The following is a 19117-nucleotide window of genomic DNA, read 5'->3' as shown; positions in this document are numbered from 1 at the left end:
TCTTGCCTCAGCCTCCTGAGTAGCTGGGACCACAGGCGCGCGCCACCACGTCCAGCTAATTTTTTTATTTTTAGTAGAGATGGGGTCACCATTTTGGCCAGGATGGTTTCCATCTCTTGACTTTGTGATCCACCCGCCTCAGCCTCCCCAAAGTGCTGGGATTACAGGCGTGAGCCACTGTGCCCTGCCACGTTTTCTGTTTTTTTCTGTAAAACAAACCACCATCAAATTTAAATACAGTCATCATTTGGTATCTGTGGGGTTTGGTTCCAGGAATCCTCTCCCTCCAGGATACCAAAATCCTCAAATGCTCAAGTCTCTGATAAAAAAAGGCATAGTATTTGCACATGACCCACGCACATCTTCTGGCACACCTTAAATTGTCTCTAGATTATGTTTAATGCCAAATACAACATCCACACGACGCTTCCTTCATGCGGGTCCAACGTTGTTTTAAGGCCGAACGCAACATCCACACGACGCTTCCTTCATGTGGGTCCAACGTTGTTTTAAGGCCGAACGCGACGTGTACACGATGCTTTCTTCATGCGGGTTCAACGTTGTACTTGGTGCTCAACAAATTCTAGCTTTGCTTTTTGGAACTGTGGAATTCTGCCCCCCAATACGTACATATTTATATATGCAAATGTACATACAAATTTGTATTTGTATGTATAAATGCACAAACATGTATACATGTAGCCATACATATATACACACACACACACACATATCTACTTTTAAAGACAAGGTTTTGGTCTGTTGCCCAGGCTGGGCTCAAGCCATCCTCCTGCCTCAGCTTCCTGAGTAGCTGGGACTACAGGTGTGTGCCACCAGCCCCGGCTAATTTTTAAATTTTTTGTTGAGATGGGGGTATCACTATGTTGCCCAGGCTGGTCTCAAATTCCTGGGCTCAAGCAACCCTCCTGCCTAAAGTGCTGGATTTACAGGTGTGAGCCACCACACCCAGCCCCAGATAGTTTTGATCCGAGGTTGGGTGACTCCACGGATGCAAACGGAACCCAGGGATACGGAGGGCCGACTGTATACACACAGGCTGTGAACAACATAAATGTCCTACCAGGATAAATCTTGATGAGTTTCTCTGGATCCGTCATGCCGCCTGAGGTTTTTAAGAACGTGTTGATAATACGGCACGAGATCAGTCGCGTCATCTGCGAATCCTCCTCCAGAGTGGTCAGGACCTGAGGCATCAGTGTTTCCTGCACGTCCCGTATCTGCAATCAGCAAACACATACGACGTGATTCACATCTGTCCCGGAGTGGGGGTGGGGGGGCTCACCATCGGTGCACTCCTGCCTGGAAGGGCTTACGGGGCTTGAAACCTTTACCTAAAAAGTAGGCTTGAATCTTCATTGTAAAATTTAGATTTTGAGCAATTTTTAACTTGCTTACTTGATTTTTAGAAAATACGCACACTGTTCACAACTCCTGGGTGAGGCACTAACCCTAAACCAGGGTAATTAATGGCTCGCCTGGGCCCCACTGCCGTGGGGCTTTCAGCGGGAGCACCGACCGCACCACCCTGTGCGCACCAGGAGGTGGCGCTGATGCTGCACGGGCGCCCGGGGCTGCGCCTTCCCGCCGGGCGGCGACCAGGACGCGGGCGGGCATCAGTGTCTGTTCTCTGACACTTGGTACCAGCTGGAGGTGTTCATAGAAACGATGCGGAAAGCCCAGGCCTGTCCTCTGGCCTGGATCCTGGGATTCACCTCCTGGTCTTGTAGCCAGCATTGGGCCGCAAACCCGAGAAACCGCACGCTCATGAGCGGCTGCAAAACCCGCAGCACGAGCGGGCTGGCTGGGCCCGCGGCCTGGCTCCCGCTCTCCCGCCTGCTGTCTGAACCGCAGCCCGGTCGCCGGCTCCTGCCCTTCCGCCGCCAGTGTGGGGAGAGCCTCTTGGGGTACCGGCCCCAGGCGGAGGCGCAGCTGCTGCCTGCCCAAGTTCCTGCTGCGGGAGCTCTGCCGGGCGCCAGGAAGCCTGTGCAGTCCCCGGCCGGCGTCCACCGAGCACGCACGGGGCCCCGTACCTGCTTTGCCGACAGGACCTCGCTGCTGGTGAGCGCCCAGAGGCAGGACACGGCAGCCGTGCGGATGGCCGCGGCTGTCCTCCCCGCGTGCCACTGCAGACTGGGGGCCAGGATGTCCTTTGTCACCGTCTCGAGGTAGCTGGCAAACTGCCTGGAACCAGAGCGGAGAGGGCGGATGAGGAGGCTGGACAGGCGCTCGGATGGAACGTTTCAGTCTGGGGATGAATGGGGCTGAGGGGGAGCCAAACAGGAAAACGAACTCGACCCCAAAACACGAGACCCCTCCTCCTCTCAGGAGCCGCTTCTCAGTGCGAATTGGGAGGTTCCTCCAGGCCCAACCCCACCCGGGAGACAGCGGTGCCTGTGCCCCTGGCGTCTCCTGCGGCCCGCGTAGGTCGTGTTCTCCAGAGAGCCAGAGGCCCTGGGCCGAGGGTGCACTTTCAGCCTCTCGCCGCTCCTAGCTCCAAAAGGAGGCCTGATTGACGCCTGGGCAAGGGCAGGTGCGGTGGTGTCGGCAGCACCCAGTGAGCCCTTTTCCATCTGCATCCCTCCCCCAGAAAAAGGACAAGTCTCTCCAGCCACAGAACCCTCCGTCCAGCAAGGACAGTCGCTGCGGCTTCACAGAGGCGGGATGGGAGGGCCACAGGCGCGGTCCCAGGGACCCAAGGGCCACAGCTCAGAGAGACGGGCAGTTCCCACCCCGTCGGCGACTTGGTTCTGATGGTGACCAGTCAGGTCAAAGTGCCACCAAGACAAACCCAAAGCAAAATGACACACTCATTAGTGACATCCCAACGCCACAGTATGTTTCAAAGGTGGCTCTGGTCTCCAAGACCAGCTCCACAGCCCGCGGCACTCCAACGTCCGTGAAGCCTGCACAGCGTCCCTTCCTCTTCTGGAGGTGCCACTGGCTTGCTCCTGGCAGGGGCCATGTTGGGACCAGCCAGGTAGATGAGCAGATGTGGAAAGTGACGTTGGTGTAGTGTGATTTACACGCGTTCAGCAAGGTTTCCGGCGTGTGTTCGTTTTTAAGCAGAGCTGCCATTTTCGTCACCGTGACTTGCAAGAGGGCTCTCTGGAATGAACGAACCCAGCGCCTGCTCCACGGTGACCACACGAAATGGCCTGGAAGTCCTGGCCTTCAGGGTGCGGGGTCCAAGTATGGGCCAGGCGTGCCACACGGGCGCCACCTAGGAGTGCTTGGGTTTTTTTTAAATTTTTTTTTTTTTTTTTTAATTTTGGGGTGAAGGATGCTCAGCCTGTGTCTGACAGAAGCTCCATCAGAACTTCTGGGCGTCCGTCAGAACCACCATCGAACCACTGAACGAGGCACGTTCCTTTTTTTTGAGACAAAGTTTCGCTCTTGCTGCCCAGGCTGGAGTGCAGTGGCACAATCTCCGCTCACTGCAACCTCTGCCTCCCAGGTTCAAGTGATTCTCCTGCCTCAGCCTCCTGAGTAGCTGGGATCACAGGCACCTGCCACCATGCACTGGGGCCGGGTACAGCCAGGCCTGCAGGGCCCCAAGATGCTACAGTCCACGGGCACCAAGGCCAGGCACAGCCAGGCCTGCAGGACCCCAAGACACTACAGTCCATGGGCACCAGGGCTGGGCACAGCCAGGCCCATAGGACCCAAAGACGCTGCGGAGCCGGGGAGCAAGGGGCCCAGCGGCTGGTGCTCTGGGTTCCCTGCCTGAGCACATCCCTATTACAGAGGGACTCGAGGTCCACTATGGGGCTCGACTCCCAGAAATGGTGCAGCCTCAAAGCCAGGAGCCTCTTGCCCTGAACTTGCAGCCACTTCTCTGGAGCTTCTGTCAGACGCAGGCTGAGTACCCTTCACTCCAGAATCCAAAGTGCTCCAGGGTCTGACCATTTCTGAGCACTGACATGACGCTCAAATGAAATACTCACTGGAGCATTTTGGATTTCTGAAGTTTGGATTAGGGATGCTCTACAATGCGATTACCACAGAATTTTAAGAAAACCTAAACACAACTAGTCCTGAGTGTCCCAGGTGAGACACAGAAAGCCTGTGGGAGGCACAGCCCTGAGAACCTCTCATGATTCACGGTGTCCAAAATGGAGACACCATGGCAGATGCGGCCCTCAGCCCTCTTGGGCACCCGCACAGCAGGGACCTGCGTACAGCCGGTGCTCACAGCTGCAGGCAGCGGGAAGGTGCTCTGCGCAGACGACGGTCAGCGGCGACTCCCCACCCACCATTCCTACTTCAGCAGAGCCAACTCGCTATTCCATGATTCTAAAAATAAAAACCAAACGGATAAAAAAAATCTTTCCTATTAAAATAGCTAATAAGTTCATTAAAATCACTGCCATTTGAACACTTTACTTCTCCTGACACCAACTGCCTTCCATAAGACGTTGTTAAGCGCACTTTCTTTGGGAATTCAGCCCAGATGTGGAAACTGTGCTCCACAGAGTTAACTGTTCCTGGGCCGAACCTGCCCAGCGGTTCCTCCCAAAATACAGCCGAGTGTGAGCTCCAGAGGGAAGGGCCTGGACCCTGCTGTGTTATCTGCGTGGTATCTACACAAATATCAGCCTGCAAGCTGGAAGGCTGCCCCGGCTCTCAGTTCGTATCTTTCTATGGTCCGTTCTAAGCCCTGAAGTCTTTGAAGACAAACAGGAAACAAAATTTCCTGCAGTACGACAGGCGGGCTGAGGCCCGAGAGCAGAGATGAGGGCCATGGAGGAGAAAAGTCTGAACGCCTGGATTTTTTCCACCTGAGGATCCGGTGTGTGAACTGCTTTCCGCTTTGACAGATGTGCTGCCGGGGCGGGTCCCAGTGCTGATGCAGCCCAGATCCAGCCACACAGGCGGGGGTAGGACCCAGCTGATGGCACCTTTTGCTCTGAACAAAGTAAGCGGCAGGGCCCTAAGAGCTACCTCAGCAGCGGCACCTGGGCGGGGCCTCTTCCTCCACTGCCCCTCCCAGCGCTCCTAGAGGGCACCCATGCTTCTTGCCCTTACTTCAAAGCCGTACACCTGGAGGCCCTAGGCCCTCGGGGTCTTAATGCCGCCTAAAAGTTCTCTTAGATAACAGAGAGGTATTTCTACTACTTTGACCATCAATGGTAATTCAATCAGTTCTTTGTTAGGTTTGAAAAGTGCCCAAAAGCTTTTAAAACAGAGAACAGCTAATACATAAGCCATTAACAGTTAATGTTCCCTAAAACTTTTTCATTCACTGGAATTTTAATGACCACACGCTGATGACTTTGACTTAGTGCTTCTCTGTGCATTCCCAGCTGAGAGCTTGTGTTTACCCAGTGAGGACGGACGAGCTGCTTCCGGGCCAGTCAAGCTCAGGGGTCACTGCATACGCCCACCTCAGACTTGGTGTGGGGAACCCTCGCCCAGAGAGCTGTGGGGGAGGGAGGTGGGGACCCCCGGCCCACCTCAGAGTCGGCGTGGGGGAGGGAGGTGGGGACCCCCTTGCTCAGTGAGCTGTTGGGGAGGGAGATGGGGACTCCTGGCCCAGGCCCCAGCTAGGGGCCGTGCAGAGGCAGAGCCCGGACCTACCCCTGGGAGTTGATGGTGTCCGCGGCTCTGAGCAGCACAGTGGACAAGATGGAGAACAGCTTCAGGCGCATCTGCGGGTCTCGGGAGGGCTGAAGACAGGCCCTGAGCGTGGGCACGACGTGGGGCAGGGCTTGTCCTAGGGCAGGGCCTGCAAGACACAACAGAGGCTTCTGTGCACGGCCCTCAGGAGACGGGAGGCAGCCCCATCCAGCACAGGCCCAGGCTCGGGCGCTCCCACCTGGGAGAGGGCACTATCGGCCACCACCTCCCCGCTTCCTCTTTTTGAATCAGTAAGGTGATTATCACAGAAAAGCTGCAGAAAATTTTAACCCCCCAAAATCACGCTTTTCCATATGAAAACCTTCTATTTGGCCAGGCATGGTGGCTCATGCCTATAATCCCAGCACTTTGGGAGGCCAAGGAGGGAGGATCACCTGAGGTCCGGAGTTTGAGACCAGCCTGGTCAACATGGTGAAACCCCATCTCCACTAAAAATACAAAAATTACCCTAGCATGGTGGCGCGTACCTGTAGTCCCATCTACTTGGGAGGCTGAGGCAGGAGAATCACTTGAACCTGGGAGGTGGAGGTTGCAGTGAGCCGAGATCGTGCCACTGCACTCCAGCCTGGGTGACAAAGTGAGACTCTGTCTCAAAAAAACAAAAACCAAAACAAAACCAAACCTGGACGTGGTGGCTCACGCCTGTAATTCCAGCACATTAGAAAGCCAAGATGGGTGGACCACCTGAGGTCGGGAGTTCGAGACCAGCCTGACCAACATGGAGAAAACCCCATCTCTACTAAAAATACAAAATTAGCTGGGCGTGGTGGTGGGCGCCTGTAATCCCAGCTGCTTGACTGCTTGAACCCGTGAGGCGGAAGTTGCGGTGAGCTGAGATCGCACTATTGCACTCCAGCCTGGGCAACAAGAGCAAAACTCTGTCTCAAAAACAAAACCTTCCATTTTTCTTAAACTTTTCTAAGTTTTTTTGAAAAATTAAAATCAAGCAATAGTTGAAATGACAACCAAAATCAATTGTTTTAGTGAAAGTTGTTTAATATCTGCCTCTCAGCGTTGCAGCCCTCACCCCGCCCACACTCAGGGCCAAGCTCCTGCACCCTGGCTGCTCTCCAGTGGGCACCTGCACTGTGCATCCTACACCCCAAGGGGTCCCCACTGCAGTAGGGCCGCCCCGCCTCCCTGTAAGTCTCCATGAATGACAGGGCAAAGACAGCTCTGCGGGTCCCCGCAGTGTCTCCTGCCAGGCTCAGCCTGCAGGCCCAGGAGCTGAAGGCTCAGGGTGGGGACTGGGTTGGGACCACAGAGGGAGGCGCTCTGGCCCCAGGCCAGTGTAGAGGGAACGTCCACTGGCTTATCCAAGCATCTGTGCGTCACCTTGAGCTGTCGCTGGGGACCCCGCGATGTGAGCCTTCTCCCTAGCGCCGCCAGTCATCAGAGCAGGCTGCTCGGTAGCGGACTGAGACCCCCACCTGCCCTTGCCACGCGGAGACGCAATGTACTCGCTGCTCTGGTTCGAAGTCAGGCCTCGCTCAGGCCTCGCGGTGAGACCAGCTGGTGTCTTGGAGAGCCTCCCCACGCAGCCGGGCAGGAGGAGTTGCATCGAAGCTGCTGGGACGCCTGACTTGAGCCTCCCGCCAGAGCAGGAGTCTCGGGCCAAATGCCGCCCTGCCACAAGAACCACGCTGCTTCTGACCCAGTTTCTGACTGTTTCACCCTCTCTACATCTTAAACTAGAAACAAGACAGAGTTTCTGGCTTAAAAATAAAAAGAAAACAGCCAAATGTCCACAGGTCACCTCCAACTCCTGAGATGGGAAAGAAGCAGCACGCTGAGGGGTGGGCCACTTGCTGTCAAGAATGTTCAAACCTGACGCCTGGGCCACGTGTCTGCCTTCCCAGCATGAGCGCTCCTGCTTGCAGCACTGACACTTCCGCCCGGGCCACCCATCTGCCTTCCCAGCATGAGCTCTCCTGGTTGCAGCACGGACACTTCCGCCTGGGCCACGCGTCTGCCCTCCCAGCACTAACGTCCCTGCTCGCAGCATGGACACTTCCGCCCAGGGCACGCGTCTGCCCTCCCAGCACTAGCGCTCCTGCTCGAGGTAGGTGTGGACACTTCCGCCCGGTCTATGTGTCTGCCCTCCCAGCACTAGCGCTCCTGCTCCAGGTAGGCGCGGCCACTTCCGCCCGGGCCACGTGTCTGCCCTCCCAGCACTAGCGCTCCTGCTCGCGGCACGGACATTCCCACTGGACCACGTGTCTGCCCTCCCAGCGCGAGCTCCTGCTCGCAGCACGTACACTTCCGTCCGGACCACGTGTCTGCCCTCCCAGCGCGAGCTCCTGCTCGCGGCACGGACACTCCCACTGGACCACGTGTCTGCCCTCCCAGCGCGAGCTCCTGCTCGCAGCACGGACACTTCCGTCCGGACCACGTGTCTGCCTTCCAAGCACTAGCGCTCCTGCTGGCGGACACTTCCGCCCGGGGCCACGTGTCCACCCTCACACTAGCGCTCCTACTTGCAGCACGGACACTTCCGCCCGGATCACGTGTCTGCCCTCCCAGCGCGAGCTCCTGCTTGCAGCACGGACACTTCTGCACTGGCTTCACTTTCCCTCCATATCACACCACACCTGTCTTCCCATTTTGCTATAAAGGCTTAGGATAATTGTTTTTAATGGTTACCAGAGCATTTCTTCTATGGAAATATCATTATATATTTAACTTCGTATGAGGTATTTGGGTCACTTCCAATTTCTGCTATTAAATTATGCCCCGATGCATATTTTTGGGTGCATAGCTTTTTCCATAGTTAGAATTGGAAGGATAGATTCTCATGAATGTGATTGCTGGATGAAAGGAGTGAAGACATTGGCAATTCCAGATGCGCACCATCCCACGGCTTTCCAAAAGCACCTTGGCACTCCCAGCTCAGCCACCCTGGGCAGCAGCTGTTTATTTCGCTTAATTGGATAAATGAAGAAATGGGACCCTACAGTCTTTTTTTTTTTTTTTTTGAGACGGAGTCTCGCTGTGTCGCCCAGGCTGGAGGGCAGTGGCACAATCTCGGCTCACTGCAAGCCCCGCCTCCAGGGTTCATGCCATTCTCCTGCCTCAGCCTCCCGAGTAGCTGGGACCACAAGCGCCCGCCACCACACCCAGCTAATTTTTTGTATTTTTAGTAGAGACGGGGTTTCACTGTGTTAGCCAGGATGGTCTCGATCTCCTGACCTCGGGATCTGCCCGCCTCGGCCTCCCAAAGTGCTGGGATTACAGGCGTGAGCCACCACGCCCAGCAGGACCCTACAGTCTTTAATTCATATTTCCTCATGACTAGAAGAGCTGGATAGTTCCCGCTCTATTTGCTTATTAGTTGTATCAATTCTTTTTTATAAAATGTGGATATTTTGCCTGTTTGTTTGGGAGTTAATGCTTTTTGTTTTTTGGAATCATGGTCTCTCTCTGTTGTCTGGGCTGGAGTGCAGTGGTACAATCACAGCTCCCTGAAGCCTCAACTCCTGGGCTCACGTGAGCCTCCTTGCCTCAGCCTCTATCATCACAACAGGCTGCTCGGTTATGGACTCAGACTGCTGAGATTATAGGCCTGAGCCACCGTGCCCAACTCTTAATGTTTTTGTTCTCATTTTGTGTCATTTTATGTCAATTATGTAACAAAGATCTCACACTGTCATCCTTACTGCAAATATTTTCCTAAGTCTATGTTCCTTTTATTTTGGTTCAAATGTATATAGTCAAATCAACATCTTTGTAGATCCCCCATCCTCTCAAAGTTTAGAAATTATCCCTTTCTGTATGTTTAAAATAATTAAAATTTAAAAGGTATCTTCCCATAGAACTTTTGTAAATGAGAAATTTAAAAATTTCTCCTATTAAAAAATTGTTTTAATCCTTTTGTCTTCTGTTTATTACAGTAGTGCATGCTCATTAGAGAAAGCTTAGAAAAACATAGAAAAAAATAAAGAATAAAATAAAAATCATCTGTATTCCCAAGGACATGATGTTGGAAATATTGTATTATATTTGAGGCTGTGCCCCCGATTCCCGAGAGCACCACACATGTGTGCACTCAGATGGGGCTCAGAGAAAATAATCATTGGGAAATGCAGTTTTAAACCAGGTGTAGTGGCTCATGCCTGTAATCCCAGCACTTTGGGAGGCTGAGGTGCGAAGATTGTTCGAGCCTAGGAGTTTGAGATTAGCCTGGGCAAAATAAAGAGACCCCATGTCTACAAAAAATACAAAAATTAGCCAGGCATGGTGGTGAGTGCCTGTGTTCCCAGCTACTCAGGAGGCTGAGGCAGGAGGATGGCTTGAGCACAGCAGTTCAAGACTAGTCTGGCAGCATATATGACCCCATTTCTAGAAAAAAATACGAAAGTAGCTAGGTGGCATGTGCCTACAATCCCATCTACTTAGGAGGCTAAGGCAGAAAAATCACTTCACTTGATCGCAGAAGTTTGAGGCTACAGTGAGCTGTGATCGTACCACTGCACTCGAGCCTGGGTGACAGTGTGAGACCGTCTCAAAAAACAAAAAACAAAAAAAGCCACACAGTTTTATACCCAGCTCTTGACACTGAACGGCACACTGCAGTCTTCCTGCCTTTCAGCAAATGACAGGAGATGTGGGCCCAAAGAGATGCGTGTTCCAAGCTGCCAATCAGTTCCGCCAACACCATAAGAAATGCTTCTGCAAAGAGGAAGAGCAGATGGTGGAGAAGCCACCAGAGCTGCAGTAAATGCGAGTCCTGGCTTCACTGCAAGCCGAGTCTCTCGGGGTCTGTGTGCCCAGTTTTCTGGACTGTGAGGTGAAGGCTGGAGTAATTCGGTGCAGGAGGTGGTTAGGAGTAACACTCAGTAGAAATCTGAAATGGAACACCCTGGGCCCCCATCCAAGAGGCCCGTGGGAGAGGGGCTGAGGGAGGCTCTGGAGTCACTGCCTCGGGAGTTCTCTGTGCTCTGCCTCCTTGTCTGTGAAACGGGGTCACAGTTCCCACCACACAGGCCGGCTATGAGGGCAGATGAGCTGACGGCTGTAAGGCTTGCAGAGCAGCGTCTGGCATAGAGTGTTCAACGCCCCGAGTGCATGTCAGCAATCGCCAGCTTTGCTTTTTTTTTTTGTTTTAGAGACAGGGCCTTGCTCTGTTGCCCAGGCTGGAGTGCAGTGGTGCAGTCACAGCTCACTGAAGCCTCGAACTCCTGGGCTCCAGGGATCCTCCCACTTCAGCTTCCTGAGTAGCTGGGGCCACAGGTGCGTACCACCACGCCTGGCTAACTGTATTTTATTTATTTTTAAATTTTAGATTCAGAGGTACATGTGCGGTTTTTTTCTTCATCTTTTTGTAGAGATGAGGTCTTGCCACGTTGGCCAGGCTGGTCTCGAACTCCCGAGCTCAAGTGATCCTCCCACTTCAGCCTCCCAAAGTGCTGGGATTACAGGCGAGAGCCACCATGCCCAGCCAGTATTTTCTTTTCTAATTTGGAAACAGTTTTGAATGCAGCTGACAAAGAACAATTTTGGATATTTTTCCAAGTCTCAGGAAAAAAAAGGTGAGTCCCTACCAGGCACAGAGATTGCATAAGAACGATCTTAGCGTCCTCAGATGCAGAGCACGACCGCCCTGGTGCACACATCCAACAGGAGGCGGGGGCACTTGGAGCTGCACACGGGAGTGGGAGAGCCGGGGAGGCAAACGAGGAAAAGCTGCCGTGGCGAGTTCATGGCCCATGGAGCAGCGTGGGCTGTGTGTCCCAGGGCACTATGGCCACTGAACGGATGCCTCCTTAGGGTTCTGCAGCGGATCTTGCCCCGCGCTGAAGCCCCGCCGGGCCACACTGTCCATCCCAGGAAAAGTGGCTGATCCGCAGGCTCAAGGAGAACCACAGAAATGCTGGTCTCAGAGGGGCTGGGGCTAAGGCCCCCATGTCACACACACAGCACCCATGCGGCTAGACATCTAGATTCTGCAACAAAATCCAGTTGTATTTAAGAAGCCAGGCTACAAAACAGACCATGGAAAACCACACTTGGAAGGTTTCACATGAAAGCGTGTGCCCAGGCCAAGTGGAAGAGCTGCGTCCCACAGTCTTCAATACGATGCTCCTTAAAATGCTGGTTCTCCACAGCAAGAGTGACTACTGGGTACTTTTAAAAACACGCTTCAGTGAACCACAGCTCAGCTGGTCGGCGCTAGTACCTGCTGAGCACCTGGGGGAGCAGGTGTGTAGCCCGAGCGGGGCCACGCACGGCTCGCCAGCTGTCGGGACGGCTCACCTGACTGCGCGACGATGACACTGAACTGCAGGAGCTCTGGCGAGTGTGCGGTCCAGTCGAGGTGCGACGCAGTCACCCGCTCCAGGAGGGGACCGATGTGCTTGTGGTAGAGGTCCTGGCAGCCGCTGACACCCTCCACCATGGCCAGTGAGTCCATCGTCTCCTGTGCCTGGAGGTTACAAGTCAGAGACTGAGACAATTCCAACACTCAGGGCTCAAGCCTGCCTGCCTGCTGGGACTCACTATCCCCCTCACGCGTAAGAACCACACAGGCCGGGCCTGCTAGGATAACTGGGAAGGAGGCTGCCACAGGGAGCCCCGCCCAGGGTGCAGGAGAGCGAGAGCCGAGGGTGCAGGGCGAGACCCTGATCCCGTTCACACCAACGCCATCTCTGCAGCGAATCATGAAGCAGGCACTGTGCACACTGGAATGCACACAGCACAGGTGGTCCTGGGGTTTACACAGATGCTAGGTGTCCGCCTGGGCAGGCAGGGCTCCTCTGAGGCGGTGAGGGGCAGAGAGTGGCGGGCAAGTGGCTTAAAGAGTTAAGCCCAGCAGACCAGACCTCCAGGTAAAAGTAACTGGGCAGACAGAGATGATAACCTTGGCCACCTTTTACTTTTAGCTGGCTGCTCTCCTTGGGGGCTTACGAACAGAGGAAGGGCTGAGGGTCCCCGGTGGCCACTGCCCCAAGCCTGGAGTCTGAATCTGGGGCTGCCTGGCGTCCTCCCCCATGACCAGCAAAGACTTTGCTTTTGCTGGTACCTCAGGCCCTAACAGTGACAGCGTCTGCTGAGACACACGCCCCTTGGGAAGCTTGTTTTTAAAGAGGCCCCAAGAAGGAAGGGGAGAGCAGCAGCCTCCTCCACACCAGGTTCCCCGTGGTACATTCAGGCCGTGAATCTCCCAGAGAGAGAACCTGCCGAGAGGGGCTGTCCACAGACAGAACGGGAGGAGGAACTAAGTCTCAGCTTCCAGAGAGGCAGACAGACACTGGGGCCTCCAGGGGCCCTAGGAGCCCATGAGGAGGTTGGGGTTAGAAGATTTCTGGGCATAATGGCCAGGTGCAGTGGCTCATGCCTGTGATCCCAGCCCTTCGGGAGGCTGAGGCAGGTGAATCACCTGCGGTCAGGAGCTTGAGACCAACCTGGCCAACATGGCAAAACCTTGTCTCTATTAAAAATATAAACAATAGCCGGGTGTGGTGGCGGGCGCCTGTAATCCCGGCTACTCAGGAGGCTGAGGCAGGAGAGTCACTTGAACCCGGGAGGCGGAAGTTGCAGTGAGCTGAGATCGCGCCATTGCACTCCAGCCTGGGTGACAGAGCGAGACTCCACTGAAGAGAAAAGATGATTGTTGGGCATAAACAGGGAGCCCGTGGGCGAGAAGTACTTCTGAACGCGCACTGCAATGAGAGCGGGAAATCGCGGTATCTTCTCTCGACTCAGTCACACATACGCATGCACTTTTTTTTTTTTTTTTTGACGGAGTCTTGCTCTGTTGCTCAGCCCAGGCTGGAGTGCAATGGCACCATCTTGGCTCACTGCAACCTCTGCTTCCCCGGTTCAAGCGATTTTCCTGCCTCAGCCTCCTGAGTAGCTGGGACTACAGGCGCCCGCCACCACACCTGGCTAATTTTTTGTATTTTTAGTAGAGACGGGGTTTCACCATGTTGGTCAGGCTGGTCTCAAACTCCTGACCTCAGGTGATCCGCCCGCCTCGGCCTCCCAAAGTGCTGGGATTACAGGTGTGAGCCTCCGCGCCCAGCGACATGTGCACTATTAAACCCCACTCAAGTGCGCAGGTTTAAAGGTTATGTCTTATTTCTTGTTTGCTTCTTTGCTGTAGACCCTAACATTAAACAGCTGTCTCCACTCCCTGATGCCAGAATACACTGGCAGCTGGAGGGCTGCCCCAAAGGCGGTTGCCTGGGGACTCACCCGCAAGGTTTTCAATCCCTGGTCTTTGCTGGTCAGACATGTTTGAGGCCTGGGGCTCAAGCACAGAGGGGATGCGTGGGAGACAGTTCACCTCACTTAGAGATGCCTTCCAGCTGTGAGCTCCACTAGGTCAAGCAGCAGCCGCCGCCGTCAGTCTTACCTTGTCCCTCAGGCCAGTGGCACCTGCGAGGGCTACTATTGTCAGCAGCACGTCCATGAGCTGCAGGCTGGCCGCGCCACAGTCCTCACGACACACAGACACCAGGGCCTGCACACAGAGCAGCAGGCGCTCCAGGTAGAGGTCCTGGAAGAGACCGGCGGCACCGTCAGAGCTTGGTACAATTCGGTCGTGTCCCCACCTGAATCCCATCTTGAACTGTAGCTCCCATAATCCCCACGTGGCCGGGGAGGGACCCTGTGGGAGGGAACTGAATCCTGGGGGTGGGTCTTTCCCGTGCTGTTCTCATGATAGTAAGCCTCACGAGATCTGATGTTTGTATAAAGGGCAGTTCCCCTGCACACTCTCTCTCGCCTGCCGTGACTTTGCTCCTCCTTTGCCTTCCGCCATGATTGTGAGGCCTCCACAGCCATGTGGAACTTTGAGTCCATTAAGCCTCTTTTTCTTTATAGATTACCCAGTCTCTGGTAGGTTTTTATTAGGACACGAGAATGGATCAATACAGGACTCCAGCTCCGGCCCCATGAGAATGGACTAATACAGGGCTGCAGCTCCAGCCCCAGTGCCAGGGCTGACACAGCCCGCCCGGGGCTCCTAGTCTACGGCTCACGAGGGGCAGCGGGCATATGGGAGAGCCCTTGCAGGGAGAGCCCCCAGGCGCTGGATGTAGGGTGCCGGCACGTCAACCATAAAAGGGCGTGCTTGTTGACGGGGAAACTGAACACAGACTGGGAGCTCAGGAATCTGTGCTTATTTTGTGAAATGTGAACAGGCACTTGAGCTATGTGGTCAAGAAGCTGCATTAGTGACGCACACCACGGTACCTGTGAGGGAAACGACGGCGCATTGCATTATCTGCTTTACAACACGCTCAAGTTCTCAGCGCCCTCCAAAGTTAAAAAGAAAAGTGGCCCCAGGCAGGCAGAACATGAATGCAAAGGGCTGGTCAGCAATGAAGCTGGCAGACCTTCGCTCTGCTGTTGGATATTTCTATAACACCAAGTTTTAAGAAAGACAAATAAAATTCTATGGTTTAAAGTGTTTCCTGATTGATGGGGAGGTGTAGTCTCAGCTCTGCACCTAAGGCTGCGCTGACTGAATGACTTCCCCTCCTGGCTCCAGCCTCATCCACTGTGAATCAGCCAGGCTCTGAAGCCCGCAACACAGCAGGCGTGTGCTGGACCCAGGAATTCCTAAGGCTTTGCGTATGCTTATTTTTTTCTAAATAAATTTTAACTTATCTTTTAGAGACAGGGTCTTGTTCTGTCACCCAGGCTCGAGTGCAGTGGTGCAATTGCGGCTAACTGCAGTCTCAAACTCCTAGCCTTAAGTGATCCTCCTGCCGTGGCCTCCCAAAATGCTGGGATTATAGATAAGAACCACCACGCCTGGCCTGTATTTACTTTTTATAACGTCCCTCTAATGTCTATTTTATGTATGTTTCATAAAGTACAGAGTGAGTTAGGACAGTGGCCATGTAATTTAAACACGTGATTTATCAACAGTGTACATATATTGGAGGCCTATGCTTAAAAACTGTTTTTACTAATGGGGGTGCGAGTTCAAAAAAGTTTGGTAATTATTTGGCTAGACAATGGGTTGCTTCTAAATTTCCTAATCAGTTCTAAAACTCTAAGCCTCATGGGATCCCCACTGATGTAAATCATGAAAGACTAAACAAAACACTCCCACTACTACAGCAGCGTTCTGTCCTCGCACCCCGGCCCCGCCCTGACCCACAGAAGACACAGAGCTGCATGGCCCCGTCTACCTTGGAGCTGGCGGAGCCGCGTGGCCCCGTCTACCTCGGAGCTGGTGGAGCCGCGTGGCCCTGTCTACCTTGCCGCGTGGCCCTGTCTACCTTGGAGCTGGAGGAGCTGTGTGGCCCCGTCTACCTTGGAGCTGGAGGAGCTGTGTGGCCCCGTCTACCTTGGAGCTGGAGGAGCTGTGTGGCCCTGTCTACCTCGGAGCTGGTGGAGCCGCGTGGCCCCGTCTACCTCGGAGCTGGTGGAGCCGCGTGGCCCTGTCTACCTTGCCGCGTGGCCCTGTCTACCTTGGAGCTGGAGGAGCTGTGTGGCCCCGTCTACCTTGGAGCTGGAGGAGCTGTGTGGCCCCGTCTACCTTGGAGCTGGAGGAGCTGTGTGGCCCTGTCTACCTCGGAGCTGGTGGAGCCGCGTGGCCCCGTCTACCTCAGAGCTGGAGGAGCTATGTGGCCCTGTCTACCTCGGAGCTGGTGGAGCTGTGTAGCCCCGTCTACCTTGGAGCTGGAGGAGCTGTGTGGCCCCGTCTACCTCAGAGCTGGAGGAGCTGTGTGGCCCTGTCTACCTTGGAGCTGGAGGAGCCGTGTGGCCCCGTCTACCTCAGAGCTGGTGGAGCCGCGTGGCCCTGCTTGGAGCTGGCGGAGCTGTGTAGCCCCGTCTACCTCACAGCTGGTGGAGCCGCGTGGCCCTGTCTGTCTTGGAGCTGGCGGAGCTGTGTGGCCCTGTCATGGCCCCAACTCCCACAGAAGCCACAGATTTGTTTTTATTCCATTCCTGATTTTTCCCACAGCCCAATTTCTCTAAGGCCTGTACTAACTGGCTGACTTCTGAGGACACTATCTGGCTAGTTTCTAGAATGACCTGTCATGTACATTTTAGGAACTATCATCTCTTTGGTTAAAATCAAAAGGCAGGCGCGTTTAGAAGACACAGCCCCTCCTGGCTGACCACACCCCCAAGCACAGGAACAAACGGGGAATCAGGCATCCTTTGCAGCCAGCGCCACCCTCCTGCCTCGAACGCGGCACCGTCTCTGAGGAAGTGACAAGACTTCATATTTATAGATTTCTCTATATTTGACCAGACAATTTTCAGTGTCTGCCTACATACAACGCACACACACAGAATGAAAAAGAAAAAAGATACAGCAGGAAATAATTCTCAGTATTTTTTGAAATACTGAATATTTCAAACACTGTTTTCTAAAACAATGTTATCTAAGATTGCAAAAGTTTTTAATTCAGAAAAGCACAAGAGATTCCTATTTCAACAACGGCAATGGCATCCCAGAACTGCTGGTTTCCCTGCGTGAGAAGCGAATCGGTGAGTTACCCATTTCCTCACTCTAGGCACCTGTCCTAAACTCCTTCCCAGGAGACTCCAGTTCCCATCCGTCGAGCTCCAGGGGCCCTACTGGGCCCGAGACACCTGGAAGTACCTACTGCTAAAGCCAGATTTCCTGTGAACCCCAGGGCAGGGAGTGACGCCAGGCTCAGTTTAGAATACATTTTCATGGACTTCTCTGTTTAAACACGGGCTTTGAAAACAATTTCGGTTTGTTCTTGAAAGACATTTTCAACCTGTTCTCATAGCTACTGGAGAATAGCTGTGGGAAACATAATCGACTTCCCAAATGACATGACACAAAGCCTGGCCGACCGCGGGAAGAGCACAGAGCCGCGGGCCTGATTCTGACTGAGACCTGAGTACGTTCAGCCTTTCTTGCCAAAAATTTAAGTCTGTTAAGGAGTAAAATGGGGCCAGGTGCGGTGGCTCACACCTGTAATCCCAGCACTTTGGGAGGCCGAGGTGGGCTGATCACTTGAAGTCAGGAGTTCAAGACCAGCCTGGCCAACATGGAGAAACCCCGTCTCTACTAAAAACACAAAAATTAGCCGGGCGTGGTGGCGTGTGCCTGTAATCCCAGCTACTTGTGAGGCTGAGGCAGGAAAATCGCTTGAACGCCGGAGGCGGAGGCTGCAGTGAGCCGAGATTGTGCCACTGCATTCCAGCCTGGGTGACAGAGCAAGACTCTGTCCCAAAAAGTAAATAAATTAAAAGAAATAAATAAAAATTACCCAGGTGTGGTGGTGCACACCTGTAGTCCCAGTGACTCAGGAGGCTGAGGTGGGAGGATCAACCTAAAACAAAAAAATAAAAACAAGAAAGGAGTGAAATGTACGTCTTGGGTTTTCACTGTGACTGGCTCCTTGGCCAAAGGGCCAACACACGTTCGCAGCCTGGAAGGTTGATGCTGGCTTCCCAGGGGTCCTGTGTGACTGGACTTTGTCAGAAAGACGTCTCTGTTTGAAAGATCGTGATTAAATTTTTCCTCGATAAAACTGGAAGGTGGGGAGCCAAACGCACAACTGTGGGATAACACAATTCCGTTTTCCTGTAACCAACATGGAGATGTGAAAACTATACTTTCTTTGCTATAAAGTTTGTGAGATAAGGATTTAGGCACCTGTGCACGTTTTCAAGTTATGCCCTTCTAGGGAAAAATGCTTCTGGCTTGCAAATCTATATACAGAAATCAAAGCCATCCTCATAACCCCTTGTGAGTAAAGGAAAGCGCAGAACTGACACAGATTTGACGACGTGTTAAAAATGGGTTTTGAGAAAAGCTGGAATGCGGCTGAAATGCCATGAGCACACGGCCTGGCCCCTACCCCACTCCCTTCTTGACCCCAGCTCCGTTTCCTTCCCTCTGTGTATTCCGGGAACTGCTTACAGGTTTCTTAAAACAGTTTACAAAAATGACTGTCAACAGCCCCACCTCTCGTTCTGAGGACGGAGAGGGAGCCTGACACAGGACGGGCCGGGCTGAGAGCAGAGCCCCACTTCTCCTTCCGAGGACGGAGAGGGAGCCTGACACAGGACGGGCCGGGCTGAGAGCACAGCCCCACTTCTCCTTCTGAGGACGGAGAGGGAGCCTGACACAGGACGGGCCGGGCTGAGAGCACAGCCCCACTTCTCCTTCTGAGGACGGAGAGGGAGCCTGACACAGGACGGGCCGGGCTGAGAGCAGAGTCCCACTTCTCCTTCCGAGGACGGAGAGGGAGCCTGACACAGGACGGGCCGGGCTGAGAGCACAGCCCCACTTCTCCTTCCGAGGACGGAGAGGGAGCCTGACACAGGACGGGCCGGGCTGAGAGCAGAGCCCCACTTCTCCTTCTGAGGACGGAGAGGGAGCCTGACACAGGACGGGCCGGGCTGAGAGCAGAGCCCCACTTCTCCTTCTGAGGACGGAGAGGGAGCCTGACACAGGACGGGCCGGGCTGAGAGCAGAGTCCCACTTCTCCTTCTGAGGACGGAGAGGGAGCCT

General features: G+C 54.0%; 1 protein-coding gene across 1 annotated transcript in view; it reads right to left on the bottom strand.

The window, feature by feature from the left end:
• DNAAF5 (dynein axonemal assembly factor 5) overlaps positions 1-19117 on the bottom strand; it is a 62388-nt gene that overhangs the window by 12319 nt on the left and 30952 nt on the right. The window contains exons 7-11 of the mRNA XM_054494874.2: positions 14012-14155; positions 11911-12079; positions 5599-5746; positions 2052-2202; positions 1082-1238 (exon numbers count right to left, since the gene is read on the bottom strand). Coding sequence (XP_054350849.1) covers positions 1082-1238; positions 2052-2202; positions 5599-5746; positions 11911-12079; positions 14012-14155 — 769 coding nt within the window. The remainder of the gene's footprint in view (positions 1-1081; positions 1239-2051; positions 2203-5598; positions 5747-11910; positions 12080-14011; positions 14156-19117) is intronic.

Source organism: Pongo pygmaeus, chromosome 6, assembly GCF_028885625.2.
Source record: "Pongo pygmaeus isolate AG05252 chromosome 6, NHGRI_mPonPyg2-v2.0_pri, whole genome shotgun sequence".
Taxonomy (NCBI): Eukaryota; Metazoa; Chordata; class Mammalia; order Primates; family Hominidae; genus Pongo; species Pongo pygmaeus.
This window is presented reverse-complemented; position numbering and strand designations above follow the sequence as displayed.